This window comes from Haemaphysalis longicornis, unplaced genomic scaffold (genome assembly GCF_048455015.1).
Source record: "Haemaphysalis longicornis isolate Haplotype H1 unplaced genomic scaffold, Haemaphysalis longicornis Haplotype H1 scaffold_7, whole genome shotgun sequence".
In the NCBI taxonomy this organism is placed as follows: domain Eukaryota; kingdom Metazoa; phylum Arthropoda; class Arachnida; order Ixodida; family Ixodidae; genus Haemaphysalis; species Haemaphysalis longicornis.
The window spans coordinates 24,129,004-24,153,306 of record NW_027526422.1 but is presented as its reverse complement, the minus strand read 5'-3'; the positions used below and the strand labels follow the sequence as shown (position 1 = coordinate 24,153,306).

At 48.1% G+C, this 24,303-nt stretch overlaps 1 protein-coding gene across 1 annotated transcript in view; it reads left to right on the top strand.

Moving 5' to 3' along the window:
- Positions 1-10,070: 10,070 nt before the first annotated feature.
- LOC144144789 (sodium- and chloride-dependent GABA transporter 1-like) overlaps positions 10,071-24,303 on the top strand; it is an 80,900-nt gene continuing 66,667 nt past the window's right edge. The window contains exon 1 of the mRNA XM_077676293.1: positions 10,071-11,277. Within this exon, the coding sequence (XP_077532419.1) occupies positions 10,554-11,277 (724 nt within the window). The 5' untranslated portion in view covers positions 10,071-10,553. The remainder of the gene's footprint in view (positions 11,278-24,303) is intronic.

The window sequence follows — 24,303 nt, the reverse complement described above, 5'->3', positions numbered from 1 at the left end:
AACGAACACACCCGCCGCGGTGGCTCAGTGGCTAAGGCGTTGCGCTGCTGAGCACGAGGTCGCGGGTTCGATTTCAGGCCGCGGCGGCCGCTTTTCTGATGGAGGCAAAAAGCAAAAACGCTCGTGTGTACGAGATTTCGGCGCACGTTAAAGATTCCCAGGTGGTCAAAATTAATCCGGAGCCCTCCACTACGGCGAGCCTCATCACCTGCGTTGCGTCGGCGCATTAAACACTACAATTTCAATCAAAGAAAAAACGAATACTTCGATTACATATGAAGGACAGAATAAGCAAGTACACTTGGTACCGTATACAAATAAACTGTTGATTACATGCGCACATGAAAACTAGTCGCATGTCTAAACAACAGATTGTTACAGTTGTATGTTTATACAAGATCAACAGTTAGCATAGGCGATGCATACCCCAAGAAATTGGTTATTACATACAATGTTGAACCCGAAATTCAGTTAAGACCGGGTATATCTAGCATAAGTAGTTTTATTTTCCTATTGTATAGCCAGATAGTTTTAGAGATATGGGCTTCATCAATTACAGAAGGATGGTTGTTAGATACATAGATAATTTGATAATGTATAGTTTGGCTACCATAGTTTGTCCGGGGTCTATGTCCAACTAAGCAGTTCGTACGTAAATTACGTACTACATCTCGTTTGAAATATTTGTCAAAGAAGAGTGCAAAGTTATTCTTAATTTGGTGATAAATAAAAATTGCTAAGAAGATACCAGAAAGTTGAGCAAAGGGTAAAATTTTTATAATCTGAAAAATGGAGCTTTCTATTTGAGACATCGGGCATACGAATTGTAAAGCTTTCCTTCGAAGGTAGTTCAGCCGATCTGAGTCAGTTTCATTACCGAATCTCCACACTACATGGAAATATACAAGGTGTGAATGAACAAGTTGGAAATACATTTGTTTCTTCAACCACGTTGGTAAGATCTGTCTGAGTAGCTACATCAAACCTGTTGAACTAGGTATCTTCAAACAGACTTGATTGACATGGTCCGACCAGTTTACGTCAGATTTGAAACAAACACCAAGGAACCGACAAGTACTTTCGACTTCCCGCAAAATCGAACTTCTGGAAAACCGACAAGTCGGGGCTATACGCCGGAATTTTGATTTTGGGGAGAGTCGAATCCTTCCGTGGAGAGGAGGGGGGTGTTGGGGGTTGTGGCGAGGTGTGTATAAATCCCTGGGCGGGGTGCTCGTGGTTGTGGAATCTTTTTTGGGGTGTGTCGAAATCCTTCTGGGAGGGGAAGGGGTGTTGGAGGGGGGGGGGGGTGTATAAATCCCTTGCCCCGACGACGGACGGTAAATGTCTCTCGAGTGAGTCCTTCTTGGGGAGCTGGCGCAGCGGGCTCGTACACGCTTCAACCGCATCTACGTAGCCAAGAAAAGGCGCATTCTGGAGATTACGGTAGCAGCAAATGGGAAAACGATTCCTAGCTCCAATCAGCTATGTTCTCCCCAAAGAAAAGGAACTAATCAAGGACAGACACAAAGTTCAAACCCGAATGCACGCATTTCGTAAAAAATTCCCGCGCCTTCCCGCGAGGGGAACACGAGTAAATGCAGAGCATTGGGGGTCGTTAACGCGCGTAAAGTCGCGTTAGGGTGGGTAGTTGGGTCGTAGTTGCGTTGGTGTTGGTTTGAGGTAGAGAGAGGAGAGTAAAGTCGCGTTAGGGTGGAGCGAGCGTCAACCAAGGAAGGAAGGAGCAACGCAGTGACTGAAGCACGAGCGATCGCTAGCCGCTTTATATTTGCAGCGCGCGCAGTAGAGGGAGAGCAGTACGGGGGGGAGAGCGCGCATGCGCAAGCAGCGCGCGCCCTTCCACGCCCCACCGCGCTGCTATCACGCACCTGTTACGCCGAGACCGCGACGGAGCGAACGGGCTGACTACGACGCATGCGCGCACCAGCTGCTGTTGAGAGAGAGGAGGGAAGGAGGAGAGGCGCACCTGCTGCGGACGCGGAACTGTGGACGCCGTCCGACGCAGGAAGAGGCGAGGCTAAGAAATGCTCTGCATTTAAAAGAATTATTGTCCTGGACAAAAAAGTTTGCACAAAAGTTCGAGGTAAAAAGTTAAAAGGACGGAAACGGCCGTTACAACCAAAAGAAGTGCTCGGATTACGAAGGGTCCTGCGCACGCACGCCGGGCCGAGTATCCCAGAGGACGCGGAATACATGCGACGACGAAAGCTGAAACCCAGGAAAGGGCTAAGTAGGCCCCTCGCCGGAGAAGCGCTCCCTGGAAGACCTGCCCCCAAACCTGTATTCTCAGAAAAAAAGTAATTGGTGGCGGGAGAAGCACTGTAAACCAGGAAAGCGAATAATCAGAACGAGGACTTTGCTAATCACAAAGAAGTTGTGCAACAGCTCTGCAGTCTTCAATGATCTTTGACCTGAGCTGCTAGGCGTTAGCCCGAACGAAGTTATACCGAGACGCAAGGCCGGCCTTAGCTCATTCGGCACCTTGCGTGAACTGCTGCCAGCCCCCCCCCCTTACTCCCCGCCCGTCGAACTAACTTTTAAAGCGAAGCTGCCTATGCCTAGGATCCAGCAGACCTTCACCCACTACAGAGCAATGTAGGCAAGAATACCACGTGAGCGTAGCGCCATATTTCGGCACCCAGTCAAATCCGTGGAATCGTGAAACTGTGCGCCACGCCTTCAGTACGAGAAAAACATAAAAAATGTTGAAAATGCCCTAGGGCCTTGATATTTTGATATAACACGGCTTATATTGCCCCTGAAAGAATGTCTTCTCAGCAATAAATTTGTGTTTTGAGGTGAAGACGACTTTAATTGGGCTTTAATTGTAAGCTGGGTTTTCCACATTGCGTGTTGCACAGTGAAGCATATCCGTCTACGGAGGGAATATGATCACAGAAAACGGCTGCAATTCCTGTTTCATTGAAACTGTCCTAAACTCCATTATAAGACAATTAGCCGCCAAGACAGCTCTACCATTACGCGAAACTTCACTTACGTTTCAAAATCGCATACTTCGTTGTTAAGTTGTAAACATTATGCCCCTCTCTCCCCTGTCTTCTGTAAATATGTCACCTCTACCATCTGCCTCTCCTCTCTATGAGTCTGTCATCCTCTTCCCTAACTCCCACACCAGCAGGCGTTCCGGTGTCCACCCCTAGGTGTGACAATTTACGCCTGCTGGTGGTCTTTCCTTTCCTTTTCCTTGACAATAAATTCATTCATTCATTCATTCATTCATTCATTCATTCATTCATTCATTCATTCATTCATTCATTCATTCATTCATTGTGGAATTCCCGTCTGCTGTCAAGACATGGACTTCTACGGGAGGGAGACGAACAGCCCCATGTTTGTCCGCTAGGATAAAACTCTACTCCGTCCAAATGTCATTGAAGTGAATAACTGGGAAGTATTATGCTCAATCGCAAATTGCAAACAAACGTTTATTGTTTTGTGCACTCCTTTGACTGCGCCCCGGTCAAAGCATATTGTCGATCACGCTGAGGCTCGGCACCACGGCTTCGCTGGTCATCCTTCCCAGAAGATACTCAATATCTTTTAAAACGAGAACTTTCTTAGTAGCACCGATGGCATCCTGTCAAAAGTCTAATGCATTTCCCCATAGACTAACTGGCCGACCGGAGAGCTCGCATAAAAAAAAGACATCCCCCTCGCGAGGGGCACGATCAAATGCACAGCATTTCCGAGGGGGTGCGCCGGCAAGTCGTATCTCTTGATCGCGGGACCCGTGTCGCCATCTTTTGGAAGCGCGGGACAACTTGTGGCGCTTTCGAAACAAACGAGAAATGAGTGAAGGATATAAGGCGCGTTCGGTGCACCGAAATCTGTGTCGGTTTCGTGGCTCGGTCGGTTGTGCGCCGGGCACCTTGTGTTCCGCCCGCGGCGTCATGGGTTCGAAACCGGGCGCCGGAAACTGTTATTTCTTCCCGGCTGCGGACTACGACAAGGCGCGCCTGCGGACTACGACAGGGCGCGCATGCGGACTACGACAAGGCGCGCATGCGGACTACGACAGCGCACGCCAACGCCGCGTGACATTGTGAGTTACTAAAATGCTATGCATTTAATATAAAAGAAGATACTAGGCCTTCATTTTTTGATACAAGACGGCTTAAATGTCTTCCAAGCAATGCATTTGTGCTTGAAGGTGAAGCCGACTTTCAAAGTATTGGTGAAAGCTTGGTTTTTGTATGCTGGCTTCCCCACACTGCCTCTTCTGTAGTGAAGCATAGCCATCTACGGAGGCTGTATGATCACAGAAAACGGCTCTATAGTTCATCTCACAAGCTACATGCAGCACTGTGGAGGCTACATTGTTGTCCCCCTCAGGCCGCCTAACTCACCGCGAAGGAAGCGACAAAAGGCGCCGGGGCCGTGCGGTGCCGCTTGCCGAGAGGGGAGAAGGGAGTGTCCTTTCAGGACCCCCTTCACGGCGGATTAGGCGCCCTCAGTGGGCGCACTATTGATAACAATGTAGCCTCCACAGTGCTGCATGTAGCTTATGAGATGAACTATAACTCTTCTGTTATCAATACTTTCCCGAAACAAATTACATGGAAATTACCCGCTAAGACGACTTGACATGCGCGAAACGGGCCTTCTATTGTGTTAAAACGGTCAGTTGAAAATCGCGATAAAGGAACGGTGCTGGTTAAGACAATACACGCATCGATCATGAAGAAAGAGTACGATAGTGTATTTTTATCTCATAAATCACGTATAGGTATACATTTTGATCTTTCGTAGATTCGTTCACTAATTGCGCGAAAAAATCGTCGCTCTTGCGCTTCTCTCGTCTTTCTGTAGGAAGGAGTGGTAGATTTTTTATAGTTACCTTTTTGCGATTGATATTTTTCGTTTTTTAGGCGGATGTCTAATAGTAAAAAAGATGTGTTTGACAGCTCATTCACGCGAGCGATGTATTTGGTGGCTGAAGCCTGCAACGGGGACCGCGAATCAATGCGCCAGCCAGAATTAGGTTCTCATGCATGACGCCGCCTAAAGTCCAATCAGGTCACAGACCATGTACATTTTAAGCAGATAAGGCTGCTTAAAATGCACAAACGGAAAGAGGCTTGCTAGCTAAGAAAAATGTGAGTTGTATTACCCAAAATGCCAGACGACTGCAGTTATTCATCAAGAAGCTTGCGCACACTAGCGAAGCCCAGATATTGGCTGACAGGTTGTCTGATATTGACTGTCTGATTTTAAACCTTCTGTTGACTGTCTGATTTTAAACCTTTATGAGCAACCAACCAGCGTTAGTGGCACGAATAAGGCGGGCATTAAAGCGAAACAAGTAGTGCTATAGCTACTCTCAAATAGCAGGAGCAGGAATAAGATCTCCGTACTGAAAGGACCGATAAAGCGACCTTTCTTTTTCGTAGAATACGCCCTTAAAATTATAGATTTTTCTACAATACCACGTGCGCGCACCTCCTCAGTGGTTGAGTGTGCTGCGTAGAGGACCAGACAGAAAGATCGGCGAAATGCGGAAGTGCGGCCTTCAGTAATAAAGAACTAAAACAGCGGGTTCGCTAGCTCCAGGTAGACGCCTCGGGTAAAATATTGACAAAAGTACGAAGTTTCAGCGTTAAACGTATTGGCAGGGGAGTGGATAATCTTTTGGCTTTTTTCTAGAAAACGCACATATAATATTTTTATAATCATGACTTTATTCGGGGCTCTATAAAAGTGTTTCGGCTGTGGTCTGGGGTTGGAGAACCACTATTCCTCACACACGAGGGTAAACGCCTAGCGGGGCCAAATGATTGCTGTCAATATGAGCACAACCTCCTCAAGTAATGTTGTAGACCATGCGAGGTTTGTCAGGATAGATCAGGTTACTTAGCCTAATTCGAAAATTAGGCTTCCTCTTGCACTTTAAAGGGCATCCATAACTGTTTCTCTTTAAAACTTTCGACACACGCCAGTAATTTAGTAATCCCTGTCTTTCTTTTCTTCAACAAACAGCCGTGCTTAGAAATGTGCGTAAGAGGAAACAGCTCTAGCCAAGGGTTGCCGTAATAAATTTTTTCTTCAGTTTGTTTGCAACACGGGAGGGAGGAGATTTCAATCGAAGCCAAGAAATCCCAGGGATGCCTTCCACGGGGCGAAGCCCATAACATCAGCCTGTGCTCGATAAATAAAGATTTATTCTCATTCTCTCTCTTAAAATAAAGCCAACCCGGGCTTTAAAATAATCTCAGACCCGGAAATGCAACCGCTTTTTTCGAAGTAGCCAGACCATCGTACGATTTTTTTTTCTATATCCATGCACACAGTAACAATAGTAGCAAGAAAATCCATCTTTACTCAAAAATAGAACCAATTCAATTTTGCGCTTCACTGTTTTCTGCCTTAAGTATAGCTTACTTTTCGTGTCGGTAACTCCGCGACAAGGCGCCCTTTCCGCGTAAGTTTTGTTCTTGTTTCAGCATTTTGTTTTAGCATAAGTTTCGAAAGGCAGTAGTTACACTTGAATTAGTTGTGCGAATACGGTCACCCGAAGCCTCCTCAGGCGGTTTCTCGGAAGGCCAACTCCACCTTCGCACCCTCGTTTTGGGTGTGACATTGTAGGTCCATGTTTCTCGGCACAGGCTTGACAATTTGGGATGATTTGGACATAGGCGTTTTCTCCGTCACTTCAAAGAGCACCGCTGAAGTCTCTTTTTTGGATGGACAGGAGACAGAGCCGGGTGGAGAGAACAGGGAGGAGGAGGAGGAGGAGGAGGAGGAGGGGGGGGGGGGGGGGGGGGCGTTTAGTGCAGGTTGGGGCCCCCTTTTCGCCTGCGCCCTGTGCGACCGCCCTGATCGCCCACCCCCAAGACCGGCACTGCCGGGGGGAGTGTGGTGGATTGGCTTCGTACCGTGCGTACAGACGCACCGGAGTAATTAAAGCGAAGCTTTCAGCCTCTTTTGATGTCTGTAGTCCACCCAAAACGCACTGCACTAAAGCCCACTTGCTCTGGCGATGATGATGATCGTGAGTGAAGTGGAAAAAAAAAACCCGCTCAGGAATCGAACCTGGGTCCCTCGCGTTATGAAGCCAACGTCTATCCGATTGCGCCATTACGGCACGCACGCAGCAGATTGGATTTTGCATGGGCGTGCAAAACTGGGCTGAAAATGCCCCCCTCCGTCTTACGACGCGGTTGTTGAACGCTAGGGAAAGCCACGGAATGCCGTATCAGTAGCGAGCGGTATCCACATAACACCGTACACATAACGTAGGAATCGCGTTACCTTCACCCGCCGCGGTGGCTCAGTGGATGAGGCGTTGTGCTGCTGAGCACGAGGACGCGGGTTCGATTCCCGGCCGCGGCGGCCGCTTTTCTGATGAACACCCGTGTGTACGAGATTTCGGCGCTCCAGGTGGTCAAAATTAAGTAAAGCTGTAGACTGGGCTAGTTGGTAATTCATAGTGAACAAATGTAGCGCAGCAGAAACACAAGGGACGGAAAGAATACACACGGACGAGCGCTCGTCCGTGTGTATTCTTTCCGTCCCTTGTGTTTCTGCTGCGCTACATTTGTTCACTAGGTCAAAATTAATCCGGAGCACTCCACTACGGCGCGCCTCATCGCCTGCGTTGCGTCGGCGCGTTAAACCCTACAGTGAATCAATTAACCAGCGTTACCACCATTTTAATCATCATAACTAATTAGGTACTGCTCGCTTCTGGGTTGGTTTTTTTGGTGTTGGACTTGATTTTGTTGCCCCATCGTTGTCGTTTCGACCGGGGGGCAGTTGATTTCCCTTTTCGCAAGAGACAGGCAAACATAAAGAAAGTTGGTGCGAAAGTGTGGAATAAAATCCCTGTTGATTTGAGGAACGATCGAAATTTCAGCAAAAAACTGAAAAACCATTTTCTGGTGTTATATACCGAAAACTGTTATTAGAAGTATACATGTCATATTTTTCTTGTTCGCAATATGATCGTTTTTGTACAACCGTTAAGATTGCGGCCTTCGTCTCTGAACTTATGTATACGACTAGGGCTGGGTGAAGCGTCGGTTAAAAATTTTAATCCGATTAATCGTCAGGCTTTAATCGGTTGATTGATTGATTAATCAGTTGCGTTGATTTAAGAAAAAATGATGAATATAATGTAATTATAAAAATATAAAAATAAAGAACACCAATATGCTCCTAGGCCTCTTCACGTACAGCTTTTTGCAGTGGTTTGAGAGAAGAGAAAAGGAAAGGAGGTGCACTGGGGATATTACTAAACTCGGCAGGGAGCTCACCTGCATACAACCCCTGCGGAGGAAGGGGAATATAGGAGTTATGAAAGGATAGGCAGAAAGAGAGAAGAATAAAAGAGGAGGCTAAGTCAGGCTAGCGTATCACAGACATCCAAGATGAGCTGAGCAGATTATCATCAGAGCACTGATGCGGGCGGGAAGCTTATCACCGCGTTCGTCACTAGCACTGTTCAGGAATACTGGCACGCCACATAACTGAAGGCGGGAGTAGTTTTGTCGTTGGTTTATATAGTGGTAAAACGGAGGGAGTGCCCGCTCGCCGTTTTTTGTACTATGTATATTTGTATTTAAAGAATCCATTTTCACTTCTGTCTTGGATATCAGCTTGCCACTATCATTATCATACCTGAGCATACTGTATACTTGCATAGTTTTTTATGGTGAAATAAGACTGGCTCTTTGTACACGGAAATGATCCTCCACATGCTTGCGCACAATTTGACGATGGCACCCTTGCCTAGTTTCGCTCGCGTGGCTTCAACCGATTAAAAAAAAATAGCCACCGCTAAAGCATTAATCGATTAATCGGAGGTTAATCAATCAATTGCCAACTATTTATTACGGTGCATCTGTAATCACTGCCTATCTAACTTGGGTTTACTAAATTACGTTTAGTACTCTGATTGTTAATAAAATGACTAACCATGCATTTCCAAAGTTGGACTCACAACTAGCCATTGGCTGTGGTTCCAAGAACTGTTTGCAGATAATTTGTTGTTATGCTCGAAATTAAAACGCTGATTGATTGACTGTTAATCAATCTATCAATCAATCAATTAATTAATTGAAACGCCCCATTATCTCATAAAACAGTGAATTCATCGCCAGCCTATCTACGCCCACTGCAGGGCGTAGATATTAATCTCCAATTAATCTCCAACTATCCCGGTCCTGTGCTAACTGCGACCAATTTATCCCCGCAAACTTCTTGATCTCATCTGCCCATCTTTCTTTCTGCCGTCCCCAGCCAGCTTGCCTTCTTTAAGGATCCACTCTGTTACCCTCGCATTACATGTCCTGCCCACGTCCATTTCTTCTTCTTAATTTCTACGAATATATCCTTAACACGCGTTTGTTCCCTGACGGCCACTCCGCTCTCTTCTTGTCCCTTAATGTTACACCTATCATCTTCCGTTCCATTGCGCGTTCCATTGCTGAGTCGTCCTCAATTTAAGTTGAACCCTCTTCGTGAGCCTCCAAGTCTCTGCCCCGTAGGTGAGTACCGGTAAGACGCAGCTGTCAAACCCTTTCTTCTTCAGGGACAATGAATGAAAAAAGTGAATTAGCGTGCAGTAACTTGTGGGGACCTGTTGTGATCTCCTAAAAAAATCCGTACCTTCACCGCTGCCTCAATTTTAGCGCTTAGGCTACCGACAGCGCAGCACAATGCGAGTCCCTCCTCACGGCTGCACGTCCCATTACGATGTCTGAGAGAAGCCGTTTCCGGCCGGGGTAAACAACCGCGGCCTTGTAAGAGATCCACACTTGCTGCTCCACTCAGCCCGGTGACAAACAACCTCCGACGGCGTAAACGGAAGGATTCCCCGCACCGGAGAGAGGCGGAGACTCAGCCGGAGTGGCTCTCGAAAACGCAAACTACCACCACACACGCACACACAAAAAGCAAGAAGCATCGCGCAGCAAGCCGCTGGAGATAGCTTCGGAGTGCTGCTTCTGTTTTTTTTTTTTGTTCTCGCTGACCGGTGCCTCCATCTATCGGCGTGCTTGTGACGCAACGATCTGGCGTCATCCGTGCCTGCGCATATTATCGCGCTCCCCCAAGCCAGCGCCTCTCGGCGAACAGTACACCTGTTGCGGCCCGCGCGCAGCGCAGGCAACTTCGCACGACGGCCGCGGCGATTATTGTCATTCCGGCCGTGCGAGGTCCCCAGCGTGAAGCGAGAAACCGTGTGACGGAGAGAAGGATAGCGCGCCTCGCGTGCGCGTGTTTAGTGCGTGCGGGCTGGCATTTGTCGTCTTCCAAGCCCAGAAACCGTGCGACCGAGCTACGGCGTTACACGACACCCGCGCGCAGCGGTTCTCGTCCCGTCAGAAACCGACGCCACTCCTATGTGAATTCGGCCGACGGAAGCAACTCGCGGACGCGGCGACGGACGCAGCGGTCTTCTCCGGAGCCACGACGAGCGACTCTCCTCTGACCATGCCCCACCGCGCGCGGTTCAACTTGGGTTCTGTGGTGTAGCCGTGTTGCGCGTTACATCTAGGGCGTACCAGAGGGAAAACATGCATCCGAACAACATCGGTCACCTGTATTCTTCGAGCCCGCAGCCGTCGCCGCTGCTGGCCAGGATTCCCGCATTCCGTTACGACGTCAGGTCGGACAGCTTCAGTACGGGCGGGGAGTGCTACGACCCAATGGGTTCTCCGTACGTGCAGAGGGCCGCGCTGCAGCCGGCGTACGCGTTCTCGGACAACTGTTCGAACGCCGGCAGCGATGCCGGCGGGGAGTGCTACGCGGGCCTGGGTCCCATCATCCTGTTCCCGACGTCGGCTGGTCTTGTACCGGGCATTCCGACCATGGTCAGCGACCCGGACCAGCCGCCGGGCACGCCGACGCGCCTGGTGTTCCAGCCGATCGCGCCGCCCACCCCGGCTCCCGCCGACGTGGTGTCGAGCAAGGGTTTCGAAGAGGCGGCCCGCTACCACCTGCGTTCCTTCTCGATGGGGGAGGAGCCGAGCAGCAACCTGGCGACGCGCAAGGCCCGGCGCCTGTCGCGGTCGGTGCCAGAGCTGCGGCCCCCCGAGCCGCCCAAGTACTCCAAAGCTGGCATCGACGAGGAGTACGACACGTCTTCGGACGAGGATAACGTCACGGTGCAGCCCAAGAAGAAAGTGAAGGAGTCGCGCTGGGTCCACTACCTGGACCTCGTGGCTGGCTGCTCGAGGGAGGCCGTCGGGCTGGGGAACATCTGGAGGTTCCCCTACTTCTGCTTCGCCCACGGCGGAGGTGAGTCTCGTGGCACTTCGCGCACTACTGTCCCGTCAACCCGCACGGGGCGGGCACGCGCTCACAAGGCCGTATATGTCGCGATTATGGTATGTCCTCTATACGTCCTCCATGGGATTCCCAGCAGTGCGGCTTCGGAAGTCTCAAACAGACACGCGTTCCTGCATGCATATAGAGAGCTTTGATTGCAACAAGGTTGGTCAAACCAAAATTCAGTCGTGCAGGGTCAGTTTTTTTGTCTCGCTCTTTTGTTGGTTTGTCCTCAGGTGTCATAAGAATGATGTGTCGTTTTCTTCTTTCTGGGAGGTGGATACCCTTCAAAGACAATTTAAGGGCGTCAACGTCATGAAAGCACCCTCAACTTTATTTCTGGAGAAAAAGTACCCTCTTCAACTGCTCCTTTTAGCGCATTGCAGGCGATGATTGATGCTGTAGGCAGGAATTCGTGTTTATAATAGCTAACCTTAGCGTTTAAGGTCTTTCAAGCCACTTCTAACATGCTTTATAATTACTACAATATCTAGGATCACTGCCTCTCAACAATAAGTACAGATGCTTCAGGTCCTTCAAGCCACTTTTAACAGGTTTTATTATTACAAATACTTTTAGGATCACTGTCCTCTGCACAAGATGGTTCATACAATGCAGATGGAATGCGACCATGCACAGGGTCCGTTACCAGGTCGCAGTCATTTGCAGTGACTTGTAGAAACATCTGTAAACGATGTATAAACGCGGAATCGTTTGGTATACTCAGTGCCCAGAGCATGCACGAACAAAAGTATAAAACTCAATTTTTAACGGCCATAAAAGTATTTGCATTTTTCGCCTGCACTGAAATTTCTTTCTTTCCCTAGAGGAGTCATATTCCCCGCAATGTGAAAATTTTGCAACAACTCGGCTGACAAGGTACCCGAATGTATATACCTGCACACACACGTAGCTTGACGGGAGAATGAAGTCCGCTACATTCATCTGGAACTAACTCTCTTACTGGGCGTTTCATTCGCTGCGGGGAAGTGCTGCTTAGTCAATAAAACGGGGACGCTGGCATTAAAATAACTGTGCGGAATAGCCACTGCATCCTTTATCATCGAATCCTACTCCTCTTATTTTAGCAGCAAGTATCAACAATTCCTTCTCATTAGGAAAAAGAGGACTTCTTTCATACGAACCATTTTACCGATGACCAAGATGCGGTATATATTATCCTTGAAGTTTGCGGGGTGCATATTTGTGTATTTATTCTATATAAGGCGTGGTCCCTTTCCAAAATCCGTAGTCCCAAAGTCATGCCCCGCCATATATTCAAAGCTCAGTATATATATATATATATATATATATATATATATATATATATATATATATATATATATATATATATATATATATATATATATATATATATATATATATTGAAAGAGAGAGAGAAAGAGAAAACTCACAAAGTGCGCAGAAAAGTATAAGTAAAGAGTCGCATACACAGCAAGAACAATAACAAAGAAGGCTTACTCACGTAGCGGCAATGGGACTTGCCTTGGTCAGAGTACAGTTACGTGATTATGCTCTCTTTACTTATACTCTCTCTCTCTCTTTCTCTCTCTCTCTCTCTCTCTCTCTATATATATATATATATATATATATATATATATATATATCTATGGCAATTTTTTTGTACTACTTTCCAAACTGGACCCTTGCCTTATAATTGTGACCGCCTTATAATCGAATAAATACGGTAACACCATATTTATCGCCGGTATTATCGGCATTAACTCATCAGCGTCATTTTGAGGGCAGTGCAAGTGAGTGCGTGAGAGTAGTTAGCCGATTAGCCAACATCGCACTGTCGTTGGCGCATACAGAAACAGAAACCGAGGGCGCATCAACCGGCAACAAGATAGAACGCTGCGAGCGAGCAGCAATAATCACGGGGTGTTTTCAACCGAGGAAAATGTATCGCCAGTTTTCTTAGGAGCAGATCGTCGCGCGCACACCATTAATTTCTCTTCCTCGACCTTGAGTGCATCTCGGTTATGCGTCTTCGATGTAGACAGGCAAGGAACGGCGGTGTGTGTCTTTTTCGATAGCGCAGAAATTTCTACGGTGTCTTGTATTGTATTTTATGTTTACCGTTGCTCAGTTACCTTTTACAGTGCTTGTGAAACGGTAACTGAGGTTTGATTAATCCACAGAGCTCGCTAAATGGTTACACCGTGAAGACGCTTATAGACGCGGTTATATTCGTTTTTACTTTTGACGCCACTCAACCCTTCGCGTGCGGTGAATGCTAATGCATTCTTTTCAAGCATATTAAAAACAGGTAGAGAGCCAGGATCTCGGTGACGACAGGCAAGTGCTATTCGTAAATTTCATTCACGCACTCTCTTGTAACCACTCTGTGAAAGTATTTTTACGTGCATTTCGAGTTACAAGTTTTCAAGTGAAGTCTTGCATAAACGAGCACCTCTGTTTCCTCTAAAACGCACGCGCACAACAATCCCAACAATGGGTGATCTCGGCGTTTCCTCCATTTGCGCAGCGCGGGCTGCATGTCACCCGCGTGCGGTTAACGAACGGGGCGGTTAACAACGATGTCTTGCGATATTTGACAAGCATTCCCTGTCTGCTCGAGTGGTGCTGACTGTGCCGTTGGTTGAGAACACATTTCTCCGCACAAGCGAACTCCCACCAAACCCCGCTTTGGGGGTTTGTAAGTCTGTAATTTAGCCAGCGTATCTCGTTAGTGAAATGCAAGAGTCAGCCTCCAGCTGGACTGAATGCAACGAATACTTTTTTACCAATGATTTTACTACCCGTTGCGGCTTGCACCATGGAAGTGAGGCAATGACCGCTATGTGACCGGCGTGGTTATTCGGGAGAGGAAAAGGCGTGTCGCGCGGCGCTTTCAAACGCCGCGCATTCCGAGAAAGGCCGGCCGCAGGGGATGTCCGAACGGCCACCAGCCTCGGGCTGGAACCCGACGGAGAGGAACCGCTTTTTCCCCTTCCCCCGATCCTCATCGGCAAGTTTAAAGGAAGATTAAGACGGACAGGCGCGGTCCGGGCTCCGGAGCTATCGGCCTGTCGTCTTTGGGCTCCAGCTAACACTCTTTTTTTAGATGCCCGAGTGTAATGTAAATAAATGTAGTGTTTTTGTATCGGAAGCTGAGTTTGTCGGTTGAAGATCCCTGGTGTCAGATCCTCGGCACTGCTAAGGCTACGAGGAGAAGCCCCGGAACCTCGCAAAACTAACTGCCTCCATCCCCCCTTTTTAATTTCGTGCGTATTACATACACTTCAAGGCAGCGTCTCTATCGTATACGCCGCACGGGCCCGGGCGGTCGGGGCATCTCGCAGGTGTGCCGAGTCTCCTGGGACGCTGCTTTGGGAAGAAGGACATCGCGCTGATAGGCGACCCACTATCGCCGCTCACGCCGATGGGGCCAAGAAAAACAAGCTGTCGTGTGCGGCGCGCGCTAGCGTCGCCCTCGTTTCGTCCATCGAGGCGTGCCGCGGCATGGCATTCCGGCATCACCAGAAGGCGAAATTCCCAACGCGATATTAAAATTCATCTTGAATGTGGAAGCGCTCACATAACAGGGACGTAAGTAGAAAAACCGAGACGACACGGCGTTAACTCGCAATTATTTGTTTATTGACTTTTGTGGTTTTATCTTGGGCGAGCTGAACGCCCCACGTGATACGTTGCAAGTATATATTTGTTTCTTTTCAATAAACAAATAATTGCGAGTTAGCGCCGTGTCGTCTCTGTTTTTCTACTTTCGTCCCGGTTGTGTGAGCGCTTCCACGTTCATGAACAGCTACCAACTAGCCCAATTGTCCGTTTTATTGCGATATTAAAAACTTGGCGAAATTTTCAAGCTGTTGCCAACAGCGTCGTGCTTAAAGCGAGGCTTTCAGCCTCGCAAATTTTCAAGCTGTTGGCGTCGTTTCAAAAGCGAAGTTTTGAGCCTCTCACTGATGTCGTCTGTAGTCCATCCGAAACGCACTGCAGGAAAGCCAACTTTTTGTGACGATGATGATGAGCGTGGGTGAGTGATGGTGAGCAAACGTTTATTATAAAGCAAAGGGGTAGGGGAAGGGGGTGTGGTCAGCCTCTTATGTCCATGAGGCCGCGAGTGGACGCCGCTGTCACCGCCCGGTCGACCAGTTAATCTTCACGGTCGGCGCTGGTGGCCTCCCCACTGCTCACGGGAAGGTTCGGGGGTCATTTGGGGACGTAGGGGTGGACAGAGCAGGCATTCGATGACAAGGTGGAAAGTGTCTGGTGGGGTGTTACATGGTTTATAAGAGTTAGGGTAGAGCATAGGAGCAATGTGGGGAAGTCGTGCGCTGTTGTAGGAGGTATCTCTTTGTAGGCATCGCCAGGTGTATGCTTGGGCGTGCGTAGAAGATGAGTAAAAGCATTCTTGTAGCGGAGGTTCTTGTAGTGGGTGAGAATGGCTCCAGCGGTGGCCAGGGGGTTGTTCGAGATGTTTTCAACGGCTGACGATTCGGATGCTGCGGATACCTGGTTGTGCATCTCGCAAGCTGCAGCGTGGGTTTCTTCATTCTCGACAATGCTGTCAATCTAATGCAGACAAAATCTAATTGAAACTGGCCGCTAAGACGACTGTTTCATTACGCCAACTTTCATGTATACTTTTCCCGAGTTTCATTTACTTTTCACAATTACGTAGTTCACATTGAAGTTGTAAGTATTGAGGAAGTCCCGCCAGCTGTCGATACATGGGCTTCGACGGATAGCCCGATTTTTGTCCGCTGGAATAACACTCGACTCCAAACAAGTTTCAGTCGATCGGCTAATTAACGAGGAAGTGTGCTCAATTGCAAATTACAAACAAACGCGTTTTGTTTCGTGCACTCCTTGGACATCGCTCAGCTTTACTGGTGGTCCTTCTTGACAGAGTGTAAGGACACGGATTTTTTTTTTTTTGCGAACCTCTGCTCTGTCACAGTGCTCACGGACTCGCTAGCAGCTTGCAGAGATTTTTAAAAGAGGCTAATGTCCAAGACGGGCCTGGCTATTGCAAGCACGCCGGAATCCGCTAGAAGTCTGCATCGTGCAGACCATATAGCAGCCGACGCCGTCAGCCCCAGGCCTCGCACTCCGCGCAGTTGCCGAATCAGGGACACATCATTTCATCATTTACCCGGGATGCGACATAGCCAGCCTATTCCCGAACGTATCAGGGACATCCTAGATAAATAATCCACTAAAGCGCTAAGTTGGGCGAGTTGGTTACTAAGTAATTCATCGTACTAGCGAACATTAAGACAGGGACAAAGCTAAAGAGGAGACGAAACAGACGCTAGAACTTCAACTCAGTTTATGCCACAGAAACAGGGAAGCATCAATAAGTATATGATATCTGAAGGGGTTATCATAAAAACGCAGTGAAAACACTATCGCTCAAATCACAGGCCACATTAGAGCGCCGGCCCATATGACATGGCGGAAATTAAACCCACACGTGTGAACAGCCTTCATCTATCGCCCATGCGCAGCCACCTTCCCCTCTCCAAAAAATTGCGGACAGCGCCAAGGACGGTGTATGCACTGACGCATCTTTCCCCTTCTCTTCCTATCAAGAAAGCTTCCACAATTTCTCGGTCGGTTTGGGAGGACGACCTGTACACGATGCGTGTCTGGCAGAAATCTGGAGTGCTACCCACGCACGTCCGGCATGATCAGCCAGGTGGCGAGCCCCCATCTGCGTATTCACACCCGCATGGTGCCCTCTGAGCCTTAAATTAAGGCACCTGCCTGTTTGGCCAATGTAGCACTTTTTGCACGACTGGGGGATCCTGTAGACCACCCCAGTCGCACAATCCACAATCCTACTTGTGTGATTTACGGCGCAGCTGGGCGTGGTGCAGGGGTTTTCACCCTACGCACCATCTTTGACAGCCTCTCAGGTGCCGGGAACACCACCTGCATACCACACTTCCCACCAGCCTTTTTCAGGTGGTGGGACACTTGGTGTACGTAAGGCACAGCTACCACAGGAACTTTCTGTCTTTGGCATTCCGAACTGGGCGCGTGGTGCCTCGCGTACACCAACTGTACCGGGCACGTGGTCTGCTTTGCGATCTGGGATCTCACCCGCCGTGGTGGCTCAGTGGATAAGGCGTTGCGCTGCTGAGCACGAAGTCACGGGTTCGATTCCCGGCCGTGGTGGCCGCTTTTACGATGGAGGCGGAAAGCAAAAACGCCCGTGTGCACGCGATTTCGGCGCGCTTTAAAAATCCCCAGGTGGTCAAAATTAATCCGGAGCCTTCTACCACGGCGCGCCTCATCGCCTGCGTTGCGTTGGCGCGTTAAACCCTACAATCAACGATATCTAGGATCTCAAAACTTTTATAAACCACTAAATCTGGTGCCCTACTTCATACTGGGCGACATTGTTGAGGCAAAAAGAAAATATTAGGCATATTTGAAGGAGAGCAACAATACACAACTGCAAATAATAAGGCGTGCAGCATAAAGCTCAGTACTCGTCTAAAGAAAAAAAAAAACATAAAACAAGCGTCGAAACCGCATGACGAAACCGCAGTGAATGGAAACTCGATCTCCCCATCTGTTCTCGTAAAGATTAGGTGTGCAGCTGCTCTAGAAAGGGGAGGGGGTTGACGTACGTTATTAGAGAGCTATTGCGCATGCGTCAGGACCCAGCATGCATGCCTCCAGAGAAGTTGAGCGCAAGCGCCAAGCCCGCCAAGACAACGAGAAACATTTCATACCCTCCCCGTCAGCATGTGTAGTTGTTTACAGTAGCTGCGCTGGACATCCACTTTCGCAGGGCGAAATGGCGCATTTTTTAAATGCAGAGCATTTCTTAGCCTCGCCTCTTCCTGCGTCGGACGGTGTCAACAGCTCCGCGTCCGCAGCAGGTGCGCCTCTCCTTCCCTCCTCTTTCTCAACAGCAGCTGGCGCGCGCATGCGTCGTAGTCAGCCGGTTCGCTCCGTCGCGGTCTCGGCGTAACAGGTGCGTGATAGCAGCGCGGTGGGGCGTGGAAGGGCGCGCGCTGCTTGCGCATGCGCGCTCTCCCCCCCGTACTGCTCTCCCTCTACTGCGCGCGCTGTCGCTCGTGCTTCAAGCCTTCAGTCACTGCGTTGCTCCTTCCTTCCTTGGTTGACGCTCGTGCCCACGTTTACTCGTGTCTGCTACTCCAGCATCACGGAAGAAGCGATGGAAGCAACACTGCCTTCAATCAGTACTGAGGCCCCAATGCTCTGCATTTACTCGTGTTCCCCTCGCGGGAAGGCGCGGGAATTTTTTTTCCCTTGTTCTTTCTATTTTTCTTTTCTCAGTTGGGATGCTCTGCGTTGGGATGCTCTGCGTGAGATGCTCTGCGTTCAATGTCTTTTTTTTTGTTTTTCTCGTCGTTTTGTTTTGTTGCTATTCGTGTTTCGGCCCGCCTGTATGTGCTTTCTAGCATGGACGATACAGAAAAACTCCCGACCGAGAGGCGAACAACTGCGCCGTAAAACCATGCCCTCCGTTTATAGCCTTGCAAAACTCTAACTGTATATACAGGGTGTCCCAGCTATCATGCACCAGGATTTAAAAAAAGAGAAATTGCGTAACTCGAAGAAAACCTAGTGCATAATGTTTGCAGTACTGTGAAGAATCGGAGAGTAATTTTCTCGTTAATGAGACTTAATTAATTAATTGTAATTAATTATCTAACTCGAGAAATACTGTCCTAATCACTAAAGTGTCAATGAGGCACTTGTAGGTAACCACGAGGGGCATCTAACTGCGCTATTTACAGCGACGAACTAATTGCGTACTCATTTATTCTGACTGATAACGGAAACCCGCGAAATATGAAAAATACCACGTGACGACGCTTACACGCGCATTGTAAAGCAGCGTCCCCAAACAAAGCTGATTGAAAGCAACTGCTTCGTGTGTTACCCGCCCGAAGACACAGCGCATCACCTTGATAATAGCATGCATGGAAGGAGCAGCAGCAGCAAGATTCGCGGGACGCGTGTGCAGATAAGGAACAAACTCGGTCGCGATTTCTTCTTTCTTTCTTTTGTCTATTTCATTCTGGCTAACTCAGAGGCAGCCTGTTTGAGGGCGTTGCTTTACGGTGCGCGCGGAGGCGCCGTCACGTTGTATTTTTCATATTTCGCGGGTTTCCTTTATCAGTCAGAATAAATGTGTACGCAATTAGTTCATCGCTGAAAATAGCGCAGTTAGATGCCCCTCGTGGTTACCTACAAGTGCCTCATTGACACTTTAGTGATTAGGACAGTATTTCTCGAGTTAGATAATTAATTACAATTCGTTAATTAAGTCGCATTAAAGAAAAAAATACTGTGCGCTTCTTCACAGTACTGCAAACATTATGCACCTGGTTTCTTTCGAGTTACGCCTTTACTCTTTTTTTAAATCTTGGTGCATGATAGCTGGGACACCCTGTATAGATCAGCCTGTTGACGGAAGCGAAGCCCCATCTATTGTAAACAGCATGTGGTGCCAGAGGCATGATTATAAATAAAAAGGGAAGCGCACTGGCAGGCTTCTGACATCCATTGCAACTGCGACAGGCACGGAGGCTCGCATAACCAGCAAAACATCATACGTTGCGTGTACGTCCACCTGTTGTTTTTTCAGCCCCAGGCATTCGCAGGGTTCACAATGACAAGTTGGTTTTATGTGAACGTGTTTTGCGTCTCGTGTGTCGGCTAGAAAAAGCACTACTAGCAGTAGTAGTAGCACCTTTATTGGAGGTAGGTAGGCCGTAGACTTAGCGGTATAAGTTTGGGAAGGGGGAGGGGGGGGGGGGGGATTTTGACTGTTAAGTCTTCGTAGATGGTGCGCTCATTGTCGACCTCGATTAAGTAGAATATTCTATGTCCTATGGAATGTAGATAAAAAAATGGCCGCCATCTCGTCCTACGAAAGTGGATGTCCAGCGACGCTTTTGTAAACCACTACAGATGCTAATGTGGGAAGGTATGAAATGTTCCTGGTCGTCTAGGCGGGCTTGTCACTTGCGATCGGCTTCTGTGGCGGCCGAGCCTGACGCATGCGCTCGCCCTCGAATGACGTCAACCACCCTTTTCGTGAGCAGCTGCAAACTTAGTTTTTACCGGGAACGTATAGGGGTACCATTGTTCACAGGCGCTTTAACCTCGCACAGCTCTAACTGTATATATAGATCACCTGTTGACGGAAGCCCCATCTAATGTAAACAGCATCTGATGCCAGAGGCATGGTTATAAAAAAAAGGAAAGCGCACTGGCAGGCTTCTAACATCCATTGCAACTGCGACATGGACGGAGGCTCGCATATATCGTGTGGTTTCGATGCTTGGTTTGTGTTTTTTAACGAATACTTAACTTTATGCTGTAAATGCCTGATTGCAAAGAAAGATCGCGCTGGGCTTCTCTGGCGAAAATGCTGGGTCCTGTTTAGCTTGGCGCATGCGCTCAGCATCTTGGGCGAGAACTGCTGCGTCCTGCTCGGTTTATTTGTTTACGTCACGAAATTTTCCGACCAGCGAGAGGCTAACAGCTTCGTAAAAGAGCAGCGCATTCCTAAGGCGTCCAGGACCATACTGGACATTCGCGCTCAACTTAAATGTTTCAATATCAGCTGTCGTCAACATTTCTTCTTGTCGTAAAGTTCCTAACGTTACTCGTTGGCGTTATCCTGGGTATCTCGACATGCACGAGCGAAACTCCTTATCTCAGCTTTTTGTTCTTGGCAAAGTGCTTCGAGTGCGAAGAGCTGTCAATTCATTTAAGCAGTCATCTGCGTAAATAGTCCTTATCCAGGAAATGCTCTAATCATTTACAAGTGCAGTCGCATACGCGATACTTCATGACAGCGAGTTGGCAAGGAATAAGACGAAGCTGTCGTGCTTCAGGGAGTTTTAGGTTTTCAGTTCCCCCGGTATTCTAAATTGCACGCAATCGCTGGTAAAGTACCACAATTACTAGTTGCATCTTCACCGCATCATGTTTTAAATGTGGGCGGTAAATTTCAGAAAAAATTTATGCTACACAAGCACTTGTGTGGTGTGTGTCCTTTTCTTTGTCCTGTCTTCCCGTTGTTTTCCTTCGAAGCATTCGTGTATTCTGGAACACTGGCTATTTCACGATAAGTAACGCAGTCGTCTGCAAAAATGCGTACGTTTGACAACCCAAAAACTCATGTGTAGGTCACTACCATAAATAAGAAAATGAAGTGGACCAAGGACGAACCCTTGAGGGACGCCTGAGGTTACTGGGACAGGGTTCGAGATTTCATACAACTTACGGGAAATGGTTAGATGCGAGTTCTTTAATCCGTGCTAAAATTTGATGTGCGTGTAGTTTCCAAACTCGAAAGAGCACGAGCGAGAGATCGTTTTTCTTGTCAGCATGTACCTCTCAGCTGTGTCTATTCCAGGCTACAGCGCCATAAGTTTGAAATATGTCCGAGAGATAGCTTTGACGAGTATTTTGGTTCTGGTAATTCAAGTTTAAAACATGCGCTAGTGAAGCTACACGTTACGTACTAGAACATATAAAAGTGGCAACAAAGAATCGAATGCTTCCTAAATTACTATTATTTTAGAAAAAGTGTGAAATGGATACGAATAGATTGGAAATCTAGGCGAATAATTTTGACTTCCCGGTTTGGTAGCCTTGGTCGTGGCATTGTTACTTGTATATAAAACGTTGGCTACTGTGGCGCCTCGCTTTGTCCGCCCATCAGACTAAGACAACTGTTATGAAGCAGCTGCCTGAACAGGAGCAGGAGGTATAACCTTTGGCGTGTTAGTAAATCATTCTTGAAACATGCGCAAAAAAAGGAGACGTAAGCGGCCTTGTCCCGTTTGCGTCTCACCGCCTGCGTCTTTTTTGGCCCTCTCCCAAGACAGAGCAGGAGGACGAGCACACACAGAGAGAGAGAGAGAGAGAGAGAGAGAGAGAGAGAGAGAGAGAGAGAGAGAGAGAGAGAGAGAGAGAGAGAGAGAGAGAGAGAGAAGAGAGAGAGAGAGAGAGAGAGAGAGAGAGAGAGAGAGAGAGAGAGAGAGAGAATAGCTTTATTGTCTGAGGGGGCATTAATGCCCAGGTGGGGAAGGCAAGGGACACGGGGGAGGAAATTATCGAAGAAATATCACCATTTAAGTTTGTGCGGTTTGCGCAAGTTTCGTGAGGTCACGAATCACTAGAATTGATACTATAGAACATGTTGAACTTCTTAGTAATTCGCAGGTTCCGTGACGAGACATGTCCGCAAGAAATATTATGACAAAAGTCGGTCCAGGTTATCACACCAGCTTTATAGACCACTGGTTAGTGTATATTCATTACCCTCTCGCGATAAAGGGTCCGCTCTAGAAAAAAAAATGAAAGACTGCATTGATTACGATCAGGTAAATTTCTGCCTGAATGACCGTGAAGTAAAATTTCCGGCTCAATTTTTTTTATTTACTGGATAAGGGACTGTCAATAAATACTGTGACTGCGCATTTAGCAAGTTTTCTGCGCTTTATAGAAGCCCCAGTATGGCTAATTGCCATGTTGGCTCCGGTAATGACTGGCCCGACGAAGTTTTTTGCGAGCTGAGGTAAAAGCCACGTATTAGCAGGGGGAAAATAGCAGTTATTATTTTCACAAGCTCAAGTATAGACGTCATCCCTCGCCCGTGCCTTGCTCCCCTAAGCTCGTCTGGACGTCTCTGTTTCAAGTTATCTCCTGCTGTATGGATGTTTTCAGATTTCCGCCACTTCAGAGCCTTTATCCGAGGTCTTTAAGCAAACAACGTCCCACGCTTTCAGGATTCCTTCTTTCGTTCGCAAGGTCCATGTCCAACTGACGTGTCGGTGTTTCAAACGACTTGACGGCGTCTTATGGTGGCTGGCTGTTGCACTCCATCGGTTTTGTGTCTCGTTCAAAAACAAACGCGGTAAAATTTGAAGTTCAGAAACGTTTTAACGCCGATAATCTTCGCGCGCCACCAACGTTTGTAACTTGTCGCCCTGTAGAACATGAGGGTACTATCTTCCTTGAATTAATTGCCACTTATACAAAAGTAATGCCGAAATATACTTTTCAGACTTTTATTTTTCTGCGAAGCTAAGGCGCTGCAATTAAAATGTCTTGCGAATGGAAGCTCTGTGAACCAAGTGCGTAGCCCTCAACTAAGACTGTTGAGGAATACAATGTATTGTTTCCTGGAACGAAGGAGTTTAATGCGTATTTTTTTACCACGTTGATAAAACAACCCTCGTATGCTAAAAGGAACACTACCAAACGCTGTATACGCAGTATGTTTCAATCTTTCATTGTCTGATATGCGAAAATCGGAAGCGTGCTGTTGGAATACACTGCAGGCTTGAGCAGGGAACTTGGGCTGCCACCTTGTTTGCGCTTTCTTTTCACGCGTACAACGTTCCAGCAATCCGACGCCGAGGGTGCTTTTATTTCGAAGGTGTATACTCTGCAGAATACGTGTCGCGCTTTTCGATTCACAATGGGATTCCTGCAAACGTGCGCGGCGTTGCGGTGTAGCGCGACACCGCATTCCTGCCATGGCTACGTAGGGACGGCAGGAAGAATGCGCGAACAGCTTGCACTTTTTCCCAGGCCAGACGCGATCTAATTGGCGCCTAGATACGCACGGGGCCCCGGCGCCGCTCGAGGCGTTTAGATGATAACGTGTGCGCGCGCACAATTAACGAGTACGTGGTAAGGCAATCCACTCATCTCACTAGATTGAGAATCCATTTTGTGGTGGCAAAAATGGATATTCGTACAGCGCAGGATATGAGCAGTTCGAAGTCAGTGGGAGAGGCCTTCCTTCTGCAGTGGTAGTCGTAAAAGAGGCTGGTGAGGATGACGGTTGGGGTGACGACGACGACGACGACGACGACGACTATGATGATGGTAATGATGTGGTGGTGGTGGTGGTCATAAACTCTATGGTGGTGGTGACGATAAAAACGATGGCGATTGTTGTGATTATGATGGCTATCATCATCAACAGCC